General features: G+C 35.8%; 1 protein-coding gene across 1 annotated transcript in view; it reads left to right on the top strand.

Annotated features, from left to right (window-relative positions):
- Positions 1 to 336: 336 nt before the first annotated feature.
- NETO1 (neuropilin and tolloid like 1) overlaps positions 337 to 14,881 on the top strand; it is a 151,401-nt gene continuing 136,856 nt past the window's right edge. The window contains exon 1 of the mRNA XM_029959397.1: positions 337 to 697. Coding sequence (XP_029815257.1) covers positions 337 to 697 — 361 coding nt within the window. The remainder of the gene's footprint in view (positions 698 to 14,881) is intronic.

Here is a 14,881-nt window from a genome sequence, read left to right as displayed (position 1 = left end):
GGGGTGGCTTCTGTGAGAAGCTGGCAGAAGCTTTCCCCATGTCCAACAGAGCCAATACCATCTGGTCCAAGATGGGCCAGCTGGCTCCAAGACAGGCCAACTGCTGGCCAAGGCCAAGCCCATCAGTGACGGTAGCAGTGCCTCTGGGATAACTTGTTTAAGAAGTGCTGTGCAACTGCAACTGCAGCTGGAGAGGAGAGAGAACGTGTGAGAGAAACAGCTCTGTAAACACCAAGGTCAAGGAAGGAGAAGTAGGGCACCTCCAGGTGCCAGAGCAGAGATTCCCTTGTAGCCTAAGGGAAGACTATGGTGAGGCAGTCTGTCTCCCTGCAACCCATGGACTATCCCATGACAGAGCAGGTGGATGCCCAAAGGAGGCTGTTACCCCCTGGGAAACCCATACTGGAGCAACCTGTTCCTGAAAGACTGCATCCCATGGACGGGACCCACATTGGAGCAGTACATGAAGAACTTCAGCCTGTGGGAAGGACACATTTTGGAGAAGTTGGTGGAGGACTGTCTCCTGTGGGAGGGACCCTCTCTCTGGAGCAGTGGAAGAGTATGAGGGGTCCTCCACCTGCAGAGGAAGGAGTGGCAGAGACAATGTGTGATGAACTGACTGTAAGTCCTGTTTTCTGTCGTCCTATGCCATTGTGGAGGGAAGATGGGAAAGAAATCAGGAGTGAAGTTGGGCCTGGTAAGAAGGGAGGGGTGGGGGGAAGGTGTTTTTAAGATTTTGATTTTATTTATCATTACTCTACTCTGACTTGATTGGTATTAAACTAAATTATTTTCCTCAAGTCTGTTTCACCCATGATGATAACTAGTGAGTGATTTCTCCCTGTCCTTATGAGGTTCTTACTCAATTTTCTCTCCCTTGCCCATCTGAGGAGGGGATGATAAAGCAGCTTCTGTGGGCAGTTGGTGTCCAGTCAGGGTCAAACCACCACACTTGCAAACAAACTCATAAGTATTGAAGCCAGCATAGAGAAGGCAGGGAAATTTAACTAATTGCATAATTTTCTGGGTGAGATTGAGATGGATGTGAGTTAAAGAAAATATTGTCTTTTGGCAGGACTACTGTACTCATCTACAAATATTCTTGCTTGAGAGTGACTCTTCTATTGATTTTAATGCAAAGAAGCATATATTTGAAAATTTAATATACAGACCACATGTATTGGTATTAAGCTTACAGTTTAAATTATTAAAAGGAAAGAAGGAAATACATCATGAGCGTTTTTCATTGTTGCATTCAGACCATTTCTGGACGTGAAACACATGGAGGCCAAACTTTAAGCAAAACCAAATTTCATTATCTTGGTTACCATTATTAGCTTACTATAGGAGGGTATAAAGACCTTGCTATGTAGACCTCTATTTGTTCTGTACATAAACAACTCCTAAACCTCAAACTCCAAAGTCTATCTTTTTTTTTTAAACCTGTTTTGTAATTTATGTATAGAGAATGGGATACTCATTCATAGAAACGAGTGTCTAGAGAATGATTTTTACATTCTGAATGGCAAAATTTTACCGAGCGATTTGGCCCATTGCAATAATATTACTAGGAGTAAATAAATGTTATCTAAAATGACAACTGATTTATTAACAATTCTCATAGTAAAATAAGCAACTGTTAAACATTTTGAAAGGAAATTATTGATAGAGTTCTGCTTACAATGAAAGTCAAAAAACCCAAAACCTAAAGTCTTTGATTGTGAATGTGTTTGCTGCCTGGTTACTGGCTGCTGCCCCATCATTGAAAGGGATCAGATGGGATGGGGTTTTGAATAATGTCCTCTAGTGAAGGATGTCCCTACCAGTGGCAGGGGAGTTCCACTAACTGATCTTGAAAGGTCCCTTCCAAACAAAACCATTCTATGATTCTATAATCTTGTTTGCATGAGAGAGAATACTTTCCAAGTAATTGGAGGTAACTGCATTGCTTAAAACTTTCCAGACAGTAATCCTTTATATGGTGACTGTATTAGTAAGAGAAATTAATAGAAATGAAATGCCATTATGTTGCATTGATCTAACGCGGTTGGGTGGTGATAAGGTAATTCAGGCCGAAATCTCAGTTAACAAGTATGGTGTCAACTCATCTTGCATTTTGTTATCAAGAAGGGAATGGGTGAAAGCTGTTCAAAAACAGAGGGAAAGGATATTAATTAATCAATGGTCAGAATAAAACACATAGAGAAAACACTGCAAAATTTTACTGAGATAATCACGGTAGCACAGCTCCTGTAGAACTGGGCAGATGGATATTCCATTTGGCTGAGTTCATGGTTGTCCTGTGCTCAACATGAACCTAGAAGTGTTAGACTTCCAGAAAGGGTAGAAAGTATTATTAGTTTCTGAAAAAGAAGTTTGGGATCCATAAAGACCCTGTTGGCAATGGTTTCCTAGAAGCACAAAATCAGTACAGTGTCTTGCAGCCTTTTTCTTTTCTTCACTTTTCAAACTCAGCATTTCCATTTCACAGCGTTGTACTGCTATTGTGATATTTGTTTACATCCAACCTGGAATAGAACCATGTTTATTTTGAATGCTTTTTCCAATTCATATTTTCTCAAAATCTTTGCTATTAGTTTCTTGGGTTTAAAATTTTGATTTTTTTCTGAAATTTTTTTCTCATGCAATCTATTTTAGATGCTTTTTATATTGTATTCAGCTGCTGTTGTTTAGGACTGAATGAAGAATTTCCACTTGCTTTTGAGGGCCAGCAATAACCATTCAATGCCATAATCAAAGAAGCTGAATCTTGGTACATTGTGTATTACAGAGATGCTTAGATGCACTAGGCTTATTGCCTCACAACTAGTGCACACATAGGCAAAAAAAAAAAAAATAATTATGAAGCAATCCATGCAAGATGCTAAGTATCTATAACCTTAAGTGAGACACTGCAGCTGAACGGTCATACTTTCATAGGAAGAAATTTTTAACCCAACCAACTAAACTTTCATCACTTTTTCATAACAACTGCCAAAAAAATCCATTAAGAATGTTTAGAGGCAAAGTTATGAAGTGCTACTGATTGCATACAGTAATTAAATTTGTCTCTGCATGTTTAATAGCTGCGTACGATTAATAGGAAAGGGAAGAGAAACTCAAAAATATGTGGATATACAGCGGAAGCAGTAGAGTGGATGCTTAGTTGACTATGTTTTTTTGACTCACAGTAGTTAGAGAAATGAAATCATGTCATAATTAAGTGCAGTTTGGGTTGAAGCTGATTTTTTAAAGAAAAGTTACTTAATTGACTGAAATACTGATTATAATTTGAAAGTGAGGGGAAAGTAAGGCACTACAAAATGAGAGCTTCAAAAGACAAAACTTCTAAAAAAAAGAAAAAAAAAGAAAAAAGTGAATTCTCTTCTTTTACCCAGAATATTTTCTATAATAAGACTATATAACGAAAAATTAAAAACACTACCTTTCCAGAGTTGCAGCAGGAATGGGCTTTAGGGAATAATGTTGTAATGGGAGACAGTTGAGTGACAACTGTCAATTTTTTTCTTTCCTTCCCATGCAAGGCTTAAAATCATATTTGCCCAGAGATTCTGTTTGTGCATGGAATCCATGGCGTTTTGGATTGATGAATACAGGCATAGCATACTGCAACAGTATTTGACATTCCTTGAATTCACACATACTTTACTAGACATAAAAACTCCATCCAGAACAAGCCTTATTTTCTCTCCTTTTCTCATCGTCTCTTACAGCTCTAACAAACTAAAATAAATTTTCGATTGGCTGACATTTGGCGTGCAAAAGCTCAGTCCAACATATTAGTCTGATAAAGTTACAAAAATTTGAAAAGGAGATCTTATAGTTTCGTGGGAAATATGCTTAACCAGTGGTGCTTTGCAGTAACAGTGCACTGTGCAACACATGGAACACATGCTTCAAAGGTAAATATGTGTACCAAACACAAGGTCAAATGACTTATTTCTGTTAAGGAGAGAGAGCAGGTTATAAATAACTCAGGTTTCGCAGAGATTAAAGTATATTGTGGTCTCTATTATGCTTTCTCAAACACACAATGGTAGGTGAATTTGGTTGGAACTTAATTTACAGATTTAGAATGCTGGTTCTAACATAGACTATGAACTTTACAGTGCTATTAAATTGATTTAAATTCTTATACAAAGGTAACATGTTTATCTCTTGTGGTTGTGGGTTTTCAGGGGGATATCATAATAGTAATGCATTTAAAAAATAAGTGTTGATTTGTAAATTTCTTTTTTAACTATATAGGACGATTCTTCACAGTAATATGAAATCTGCTCAACTAATAGTACTACACTGAGTTTTCCTTCAAGATGGTAAAAACATCACAGAGAAACATCAGATCCAAGTTCAAGACTGTTTAGACTTCAAAGCTAAGAAAAATTGATATAAATTAAGACTATAAAAATACATTTATGATTTATAGTAACAAGTATAGAATCACAGGACAGCCCACTCTGGAAGGTACCTTGGTAGATCATCTGGTCTGACCTTTCATGAGAACAGGAACCTAGATGCGATTATCTAGGCTCTTTCTCAAATTGCATCTTGAAAACCTCTGTTGATAGGGACTCTACCACATCCGTGGGGAGGTTGTTCCAGTGAATGATTGTTCTTACTGCAAAAAAAATGTCTTTCTTATGCTGACATGAAACCTATCCTGATGCAACCTGTTGCCTCTTGTTTTCTCCATGTGACTCCTTGTGAAGAAAGAGCCTCTGTTCTTTTTTAACCATGCTTTATGTATTTGAATACTGGATGAATTCCCAGTGAACCTTCCTCTCTTCAGGAGAAAAGACCTAACTGCTTCAGCCTTTCCTCACTGGACAGATTCCAGTCCTTGGGTCATCTTTGTTGTCCTCCTTTGGACCCTCTCTGGTTTGTCTATGTGGCTCCTGAATTGTGGGGGCCAGAACTGAAGACAGTCCTCCAGGTGTGGCCTGACAAGTCCTGAGTAGAATGGGATGATCATGTCTCTAGCTCGGCTAGGAATGTCCCTGCAGATGATACTCAGAATCTGATTTACCTTTGTTGATGCAGAAGTGCACTGCTTATTGGTGTCCAGTTTGCTGTCCACCAGGACCCCTAGAGCCCTCTGAACAAGACTGCTCTCCAGCCACACAGGTCTTATTGTGTATTGGGCTGTTTGGTCATTCTTCTCCAGGTGCAAGACTTGGTACTTGTCTTTGTTAAACTTCATATTGTTCTTGCTAAACCACTGTTCCAGCCTCTGCAAATCTCTCAGTAAAATGGCTCTCCCAGTTGATGTGTCCAACTCTACTTTTGATGACACACATTTTGGTGTCATCAACAAACCCAGTGAGGGTGCTTTCAGTCTAATCATCCAAGCAGTTTATGACGATGTTGGCCAGCATGGGGCCTCGTATCAATCCCTGGGGAACTCCACTTGTGACAGGCTGATAGGTAGAGTAAAATCATGGACTTCCACCCTGTGAGTGTGATCTGTTAGCTACTTCCTACTCAGACCACCCATCCAATCTATATCTTACAGGTTTGTCTTAGGACAAGGTTGTGGGAAAATGTGTCAAATACTTTGCAGAAGACCAGGTGAAAAAACATCCACTCTCTCCAAATTTCTCCAGATATCAAAGACTAAATGTTACTGTTACAAAATCACAAAGACACCACATAGGTTTTATTAGCAAATAGTTAATTTTAAATGCAACAATTTTTGACAAAACATACCATATAAAGTAATATAAGAATCTTCCAGCTGCATATATTCCTTGTTCTGAATCACTGCTCTATCCCTAAAGTATTCAAATAAAAATGGTAAATTTCTCTTGCTAGATTATTTAGCTGAATTAGACATTTAGAAGATATGGGTTCAAAAGGTATGATTCTGGTATTCCTTCACTTCTCACATATTAGGATTGACTTTAAACAAATATTCCCATGTGGTATTTATGAAGCTCAAATATGAGAAGCCAAGCAAATCTCTCGCTCATGCTCTTTTGATACTTCAGCAAGCCTGATTTCTTCCACGATGCCTACACAGTACTGCCTACTGCTAATTGCTTGGCAGGCAGCAACTCACACATTCTGTGTGGAACATATTTTTGTGTTACTGTTGTTTTTTCTTTCCTCTTTCTTGACCTTACCCATCTGCATGTTTTGCCTACCAGTTTTGTCACTAGCATAGACCCTGATCCTTAAAATGTTTAAGCAAATGGCTAAATTCAATGTGTTATGTATACCTTTTTGTAGGTTCTGGCTTGTGTGAATTCTATCTAAAAATAGAATGCTGCTGCTTAGCTTACTTGTTAAGACTGTTTTGTAGTCTTAGGACTAGGACTGCATTGTGAAAGGCATTTTATGAATACAAAATAAAACCATATTCTCATCTTCTGTCTATATGGATACTGGGTTATTCTATACACCATAATAAGGTAGTTACTATTAAATAAACTTTCAATAAAATAAATATTTTCTCTTTCTTTTTTTTAATTTAATTTTTAGTTTCTATGAATTTTAATATAAGATTTTATTCACCTCGTTTTCTCTCCTATGATTTTTTATTTATTTATTTCTGGAATGACACAATATAAGAAGATTTGATTTCCTCAGAACAGTTTTTGATGCTGTCCTCTTTGAAATCCGAAATGTGAAATTAGAATGTCAAGTGTCTAAATACCTCATCTTAGATACTAGACAATTTTCATCTTCATATTTCAGTTTTGTGAAATAATGAACCAGAAGCTAGAATTGGAAGCCAATTCTTAAAAGCTTTAGGTGTAGTTCTTTTTGGCGTATATTAGTTTGACAAATTAACATTAATCTCTTTTTAATCACGCACAGACAGGAATTAAGTGAGCAGAGGTAGCTCTACTTGTAAGAAATAAGGAAAAGAGACTTTAAAAAAACCTAAACACTTGTGTATAGGAACTAGAAATCCACATATGTTCTGCTTGGACTATGGAGTATAGGCTAAAAAGCATACCTAATTACATTTTAGCACAGTACTGTATCTCTATAGTATGGGGTTTTTTGCTTTACTTATATTGATGAGTAATTTTTAATTGCTTTCATGAAATGTATTCATAGTCATACGTGTATGTATTGGCACCTTGTATTTGTTTTCCAGTAAATTATTTCTGTGCTCACAGTCCTAAATATGTTAATGAAATTAAGCATTCAGTAAAATTGGGAGGCTGGAATTGTTTGAGTTTCGTAATAGACCAATAAAACCTCTCCTTCAGATATTTCTAAACAGTCTATACCTGCAGGAAATGTAATGAAGTCAAGGACACAAAAATTAAGTAGGAAATCTAGGCCTTTTGAATTTTGATTTATTGAAAATTATTACAGAAATCTTATCTACTTACTCAAATACTTAAAACTTATTTTAGATCAAGAACTGCATAATAATAGATACAAAATACATAATACATAATAAATGTATGCAAGAATATGTAATCTTTTTAGCTTATGAACTAATACAAATCTTTCTGAAAAAATGTGATTTATTGTATAAAAGCTGTCTCACAATGGTGTCCCAAAACACTTCATTAGCAATGAGTAACTGGAAAATCACTGTTAAACCAGAGCATAAACCCTCATGAACATGTTCTATTTGCAAATATTGCACCTGCTCATAGATATCTTTCCCTTGAAAACTGCCCGGAAATTGAATTGAACTGCAATTAACTGCAAACTTTAAACTCTGATTTGTATCCTGTTTTTTAGAGCAGTATTTCAGTCTGGAATGAGGTATGAAATAATAATTTTCTATAATCAAAAGCTGTATGGTGCAGTTATACTTTTAGGATGTAGTCTTTATCCAAAATACCAACATTGAGCTCAAAGCACTGAATTAAATACATACTTTATGAAATTCAAACCTATAAATATGGTCAACCAAATTATGTGCTTATACAAAAGCACTTTCTGAACAGTGTCAACTAATTTTAGGTTATATGCCCATAAAATATGCATTTGAGAACTTTTATTGAGTAGCTTAAAGTCCTTCAGAGTTCCTCATATATTTTCAGAATTGATGAGAGTCGTTTAGGTGGTAGTGATAACCCATGCACATGCTTCTACTCAGTTAAAGGAGGAAGATTGGTGTCCCTTTAATATTTTTTCTATTTTAGATATATTATTGCCATTTATTAATAATCCATTTATTAATTATAATTATCATAGGATGATTGAGATCTCAGCCAAAATATTTGATATATAGGAATAGACCTATATAGGAGCTCTTCCTGAAAGAGAAGAATACAAATAAAGCCTTCTTGCCTTTAGTCTCTCTTATCAAACAAAAAATATAATTGAAGGAAATTAGTTTTTGGGTTTGGGGTTTTTTTTTGGGGGGGTGGTTAGTTAAAGGAGACACTAAGTCAAATAATGTGAAAAGTAAAGGGGAGCCCTTCAAATAATATTGGATAAAACAGAAGAGTGTAACTGGAGAGGATGTTGAGTGAAATTGAAGAGATGGAGAGTTGGAAGCAACAACCAGCCAGTGCAAGGCAGCCAAGCTCTTGGGCAAACAAGGTTGAACTTCAGTGAAATGAGTTTCCTTCTGTATTATAAAGTTTATTCTGTCCTGTTGTACAACACACATCCAAATTGCCCTATATGTTGTTATGGTTTTTATCTGATAAGTTTGAAAGAGCAGTAAATATTGATGATTTACACTAAAATTTAGTTAGCTTGCAGTCTAGACATTCTAAAGACTATTCAGTCAGACAGAATTGCTCTAGAGAACATGAACTGTTATTTCCCTACAAATATGCACAAATTTACGTATGTAGACACAAAACATGCTAGCAAACAGTAATTTTAACCCTGGAGTTAGTTATTCTTTCTGATAAAAAAGCCCAAATAAAAATCCAAAAAATGATGTTTTAATGTGTGTAACCATTCCCCTAAAAAAAAAAAAGGCATTTTCTTCAGCTCTAAATATCATTCCTCTGAAACTTCCATTCCTCTTCTTTGGTTTCCTTTGATCCTCTCGTCTGAGATTCCTGGCTAGTTCCTCAAGAACTTCTCTCCTGGGATATCTTGGGGTGGAACTGGTATGACTCAAGAGTTGAATAAGTTTCTCAGCACAGTTTTGGGGCCGAGAATGATGGTGATTTCCACTGGATGGAGGTTCCCCACTGATTCCAACAAAGTAGTAAGACCTTCTCTGTTTTATGCGAAAGCTCTTAATCTTCTATAGCCTGTCCTCAAGTTACAATTAAATGCTATAGTATGGTGGTTAGTTTGCATTATTGTAAATTGCTGCTTAGAAATGTCTATATTAAGAAATAAAAAGCAATCAAAATATCCAGAGACCTTATAAAGGAATGACTAATGCATTAAAATCAAAAGTATACCTTTCCTTTTGGTATATAATCTTTTTTTTGTTCTCGAGTGGTCAAATGCAAACTTTTTTCCCCAACCTTTTTTTTTTGTACTTTTAACACAAAAATTTCCAGCAAAAATAATGTATTGTTAAGAAGAAGTAGATTTAAGTGTCTTTTAAACATTATTAGATTTTGATGAAGGTAGGTAAGGTAGAAATATAGATTTGTAGTATTTGTAATTTTCACTGAGGATCATCAAATTTCAGTAATAATTCTAGAAAATGTATTAAGAGAAGTAATGTGTTTCTGTCAGGACAGAAGATCCAGAAGTTGAGCAATTTCAAAATTAAAAAGGAGTAGACTGTATTGATCTAATTAATACTTCATTGAGAATTCCTGTCAGTCCTTCTTTTCTACAAAATTAGCAGACATAATGGAATTTTTTAATGTGTTTTTGTCATTTTAAAAAGGTCTTGGTACTCATCAATGAAAGTTTGGTTGAAAGATTTAAACTTCCTGGCTTGGATTTTAGCACTATTGGAGACTAAAATCACTATCTGAAATACTAAAGGAACTTTACTAAAAAGAACCTAATGCACAGGCTACATTTTAGAAGAGAGATGTCTAATGAGGTACAGTAGGATGTCTAAGTGGATACAGACTGTATTTCTATCCTAATGGTTTGAAAAAGGACATGAACATGCTTAATGTATGCACACTTAGGAGTGCATATATATACACATAAGTGGTTGACAGCAGTACAAATAGATTGAACCTGGAATTACAGAGTGTAAAATGAAAAGTGAGGAAAAATTAGCTTAGAAGATTTACTCAAGAAAAGTCGACTGCTGCAAAGGTGTAATTTAGTGTGAGTTGTCAGGGATGAGTAGAGTGAGGATGTGCAATAGCATACTGTGAACTGCAGTTTGATAGTATGTTTATAGTTTGATACAGTGGCAGAGTTCTGCTCTGGTTAACACGTGGAGGCTGATGCCATAAACTAAAGAATATCAGTGTAGTTTTTGTATAATTACAATATGCTCTATTGACAGACTGCTGTACACTCTTCAATACAAGTTTAGCACAATAAAAGCAAAGGAGATTATAAAATAGAACCAGCTTATAGCTGTATGAATTTGGTTTAAAAGGAATATCACAAAGCTAGGAGATTTAGTTTATAAGTGAAATATTTAAAAATGCCCTTTTGTTTGAAGGTGGTGTGTGCAAAATGGATAAAACGAAGAAAATGCGTATTATTGACATAAATTAATTAGAGCTGTCTCCCATGGGGAGAAGTGAAATCTAAAATAGTTATGAAAAAATATTTTAGACAGTGTTTATTAGTTTGGTGCAGGGTATAATTTCGCAGCGAGAGCACATTGGGTTTTACAGAAGAGGATTTCCTTCCTGCAGCTCTGCCAAAATTTTTGTCTGTGATTAAGATAATAGAAAAGCCTTTTAAACTTCACAAGAATTCTCTGCATACAAAGTTATTATGATATACAAATGAACATTGGGAATACTCTATACAAATAGCAGGTCTCTCACTGGGCTCAAAAGGACTTTTGCATTATAATTCTGTCTTAATAACTGCAGGTCAGGCCACTGAAAAGTTCTGCTATATTTCAGGGAGTTTGGATCAGATCCTGTAGCAATACAGCAATTTCTTTTAACTCCTGAGCTCTTCAGTCTATGTTTTACCCATTAGTTGAGCAGATATATTGCCATTATTAATATTAATAGAAAGCTTTCAAAAGTATTATTCATAAATTTTTTCAATGTGTAAGTTCATTTTTTCCCCCATTTCTAAGAAAGTAAAATACAAAGATTCTCTCGGGATGCAGAAATTTGAAACTGTAAAGAGTACCCATTTGACGAAAAATGACCCAGAGTTTACTCTTGAACATGGCTGTAAATTGTTAAGGGTTATTCCTGGAGGTGTGAGGTATCATGTAATTTTCATAACTGTGTTTTAGACCACTCATTGCAAGTGTAGATGAATATCCAGAAACTATAACTGGCATAAATATAGTCTTATGAGGGCCCTGGGAACTGTCTCCCATTCTGTATTACAGTAATGTATCACTATAGTAGTTTAGTCTTTTTCTGTCTCTGCAGTGCAAGGTATGGTGATACTTTAAGAATCACAAAATATATCAAGAAGATAGGCATTTCTAGTGTATCTGTTCAGTCTAATGGTTTTTAAGAACGCTATTCACTGAAATCATTATTTGTATTATGAGTTTAACAAAAAGCATCTTATTTGAAAATGGTAAGCATAGAGTGGAGATAAAAAAAATCTTATTATACTCTAATGTGGTGGACCTGGTCATCCTGTAACCTCTCATCTCATTTATTTTGAATAATTATAGTTTTGAAAAACAGGTTCTTATTCTGTTCCCATTCTTGCAGTTTCTCTCCTTGATCCAATTATGTAATTTCTTTATTTTTTCTATAATGGGTTTGCTTTAGCAATGAGTGAGTAAAAAAATTGTATAAATTCAGGCTGTGGACACCAACCACTTAAGACGAATGTATTAGTCTTGATTGTTTTAAGGGAATTGACTGTGTTCTCTTTTACAGGAGCTTTGTGGTGTTAGAGTGGGTTACGGGTGTTTGGTTTTGTGGATAAAAGAAGAGGCTCCAATAATTTCTTTAAACCCCTCTAATGATAGTTTTGAATGAAGACATGAGCCCCCTGTGTTCATCTTTTTAATGCACAGTGTGAAGCTCTAGCTGCTCATTAGGTAGAAAGAATCTTTCTTTAATTATAAAGAACTTCACTAAGATATTATATAATGAGATGCAAGGGCCCTTTTCCACGGTATCATTCCTCCTTCACGATGACAGTAGCTACCAGCTGTATTACTCCACTGTTCCTCATAGAAAAAACACTAATGCACTGCAATATATCATTAAAGGCCAACGCAAGCATAGGTTGTTCACCCCTGCTGTGCAAGCTGAGGTGAGTGGAGCGAGGGGGACATGATCACAGAATCAGAGAATATGCCGAGTTGGAAGGGAAAGCAAAAGAATGACCTGCAGCACAGAGCAAGAACAAATTGAAATCTATCTTAACAAGTGTTTTGTTCTCTTTAACAAATCATAACAAAGGAACGAGCTGCTAGGGCAAAGAGCTAAAAATATAACGTGATTATTTATTGTGCTTCCACTGATTATACATTGGTTTCAGTATGACTTTGGTCTCCACATCAGCTCACTTCAGCACGTAAAACAAATTGAAATGAGATTAAGGCTGATGCTGCCTGTTTGTGCTATGAACTTTTCTCAGGTCACTTTAGGTATTGAAATATGTTACAATTTATAAGTGTCTCTCTAGTGATGGGCATATTGCTGAGTTACTCCTGAGCAATATTCTGATATAAACTGGTACAGCTCCAATTAATTCAAACAGAGATGTCCTTATTGCTTTTATTTTATGATCTTGTAACTCATTGACTTGATTGGAGTTATGATGATTTATATCAACACAAATGGTTATGTAATTAGCAAAACAAGAGTGTTCTGATTATTGAGAGGTATTTGGAGGAATAGAAATGTTTAAACAAAGTTTCAAGTTTGGAGGAAATTTATCCCATTAGTCTGGGATACTCATTAAACATTCTGTATTTTTTTATGGTTCTGTACATAGGACTTGAAGTATCATCAAAATTCAGAGCTGTGTATTCATGTTTTCTTGTTCAACATTTGACTGAGTCCCATAATTCATTGATTTGTACAGGTTTGGATGGATTTTTCTTCTCTGATATTGTCAGAAAATTCTACTTCTAGGTCAAGAAGTCCATCTAATATCCAGGGGCTAGGGAAATATCATTATATGTTTGACTTGTTTTATACTTTTCCTTACAATTGTTTTAATGTTCCTTTAATATTTTCTGTCTGAGGAAATACAAGTCCAGAAACGCTCGGGGGTGTGTGGGTGTGGGTATCTGTGTGTCTGTGTATGTATGTATGTGTCTAAGATGTTGATGAGTGTGTTATTTTTTTTTAAGAAAATCTGTTGGCTATTACCATTACATAAAGAATATTAAATTATACCTTGTAAATATGAGGAAAAGAAAGAAAGCAGAACATCTCCCTACAGAGTATTTTCCCAGTGTTTTGAAATTCAAGGTTTCAGAAGGTTTACAGACACAAATTCCCTGACTTTTCCAGTGCCTGATAAATTAATGAACTGTAGTGTAATTTACATTTATGTAAACTAAGATAAAAATGCCTTGGTTGAAATTGGGAGAGGAAGGCCTGCTGTGTACAGAAAAGATATTCTATCTCAAATGGTGTGGTCCTGTTTCTGTGCCAGTGTCTAACTGAACATTGAGTAGACTGTAGTTGAGAGATGGGTTCATAATTATTGATCTGTTACAGAGGGAGAAGATTTCTCTTAAGGCCTGATATGCTGTGGGAAATGCTGAGTATACCAGGGTGGACAGGAAATATAATCCTGGATATAATCACAGAGCCCAGAATTTACTGCTACAGAAAATACTTCATTGTGGGAAGTCTCCAAGTCAGGCAGCTACAAGTCTGTCTTATCAAAGGTTTGCTGATTGGAAAAGTTGCTAGAAAAATTACAGTCTCTGACTGGAATTTTAATCACATCACAGAGGCTATAAAAATATGTTTCATAGCTCCGAGCTCTGGGATTATGGTTTCTGTGTGAGATGAACTACAGAAAGATGCCACTGCTACAGAGTCATATGCAGTTGTTGCCAAACATGCACCTTCCAAGACCACTGGCCATCAATTAGCGTCATGTCTTTGGTATGAAGTAAAAGTTGAAGCTAACAATACATGATGTGCTAGCTCAAGGACAGTACCTGGATGCAGGATGGGACTTGAACTGCAGATCCCAGTGGAGGCTGCAAAAAGATATGTGTATTTCACTTCAGGAAACCCCACACACTCTGTAGGAAGAGATTAAACTGAATTTTTGTCTTTTTGACAATATTACTTGAGAGACTGCCTTCATGGAAACCACAGAAGTGTGTGCATTATGGAAGAGTGCTAACGAGATGGTATTAAATTAGGTAGCTCAGGTCTCATACCAACTTGTTTGTGGAGTCTAAAGAACAGGATAAATTACCTCAGTATGACGTGGAGGCTGACACTGCTATAACTTGTATTTATCTCCTATACTTTTCCATTTGCTTAAAATTGCATTAATTATTTTAGTATAGGTGTGTTAGAGCAGTAACAACCTATTTTATGACAGATTGTCATAATAGGTAGTTTCTGCCTATTTCTTCATTTACTGCTACCTCTTTCTGCTGCATCTCAGAATGTGTCAGCCTAGCAGTCATAGGTTAAGAAGCTGGAATTTTTTTTTCCTGTGTTCAAAGCAATCTTCACTTAGGTTTGTGTTTTCAAAGGTCATTATTTATGAAACATTTACATACCCAAAGCCAGTGGAAAAAAAAATCCTTTTAGATACCCAGCTGCATATTTAGATCCTGAGTATCTTAGAAAATCTGGTCCATGAACTTCACCTACTAAAATTATGTGGAGAGAAATTGTAAACCTGGAAC

Source organism: Manacus vitellinus, unplaced genomic scaffold (assembly GCF_001715985.3).
Source record: "Manacus vitellinus isolate BGI_N305 unplaced genomic scaffold, ASM171598v3 scaffold_1_pilon, whole genome shotgun sequence".
Classification (NCBI taxonomy): domain Eukaryota; kingdom Metazoa; phylum Chordata; class Aves; order Passeriformes; family Pipridae; genus Manacus; species Manacus vitellinus.
The sequence above is the reverse complement of the archived record's forward strand: the minus strand, read 5'-3'. Positions and strand labels throughout refer to the sequence as shown.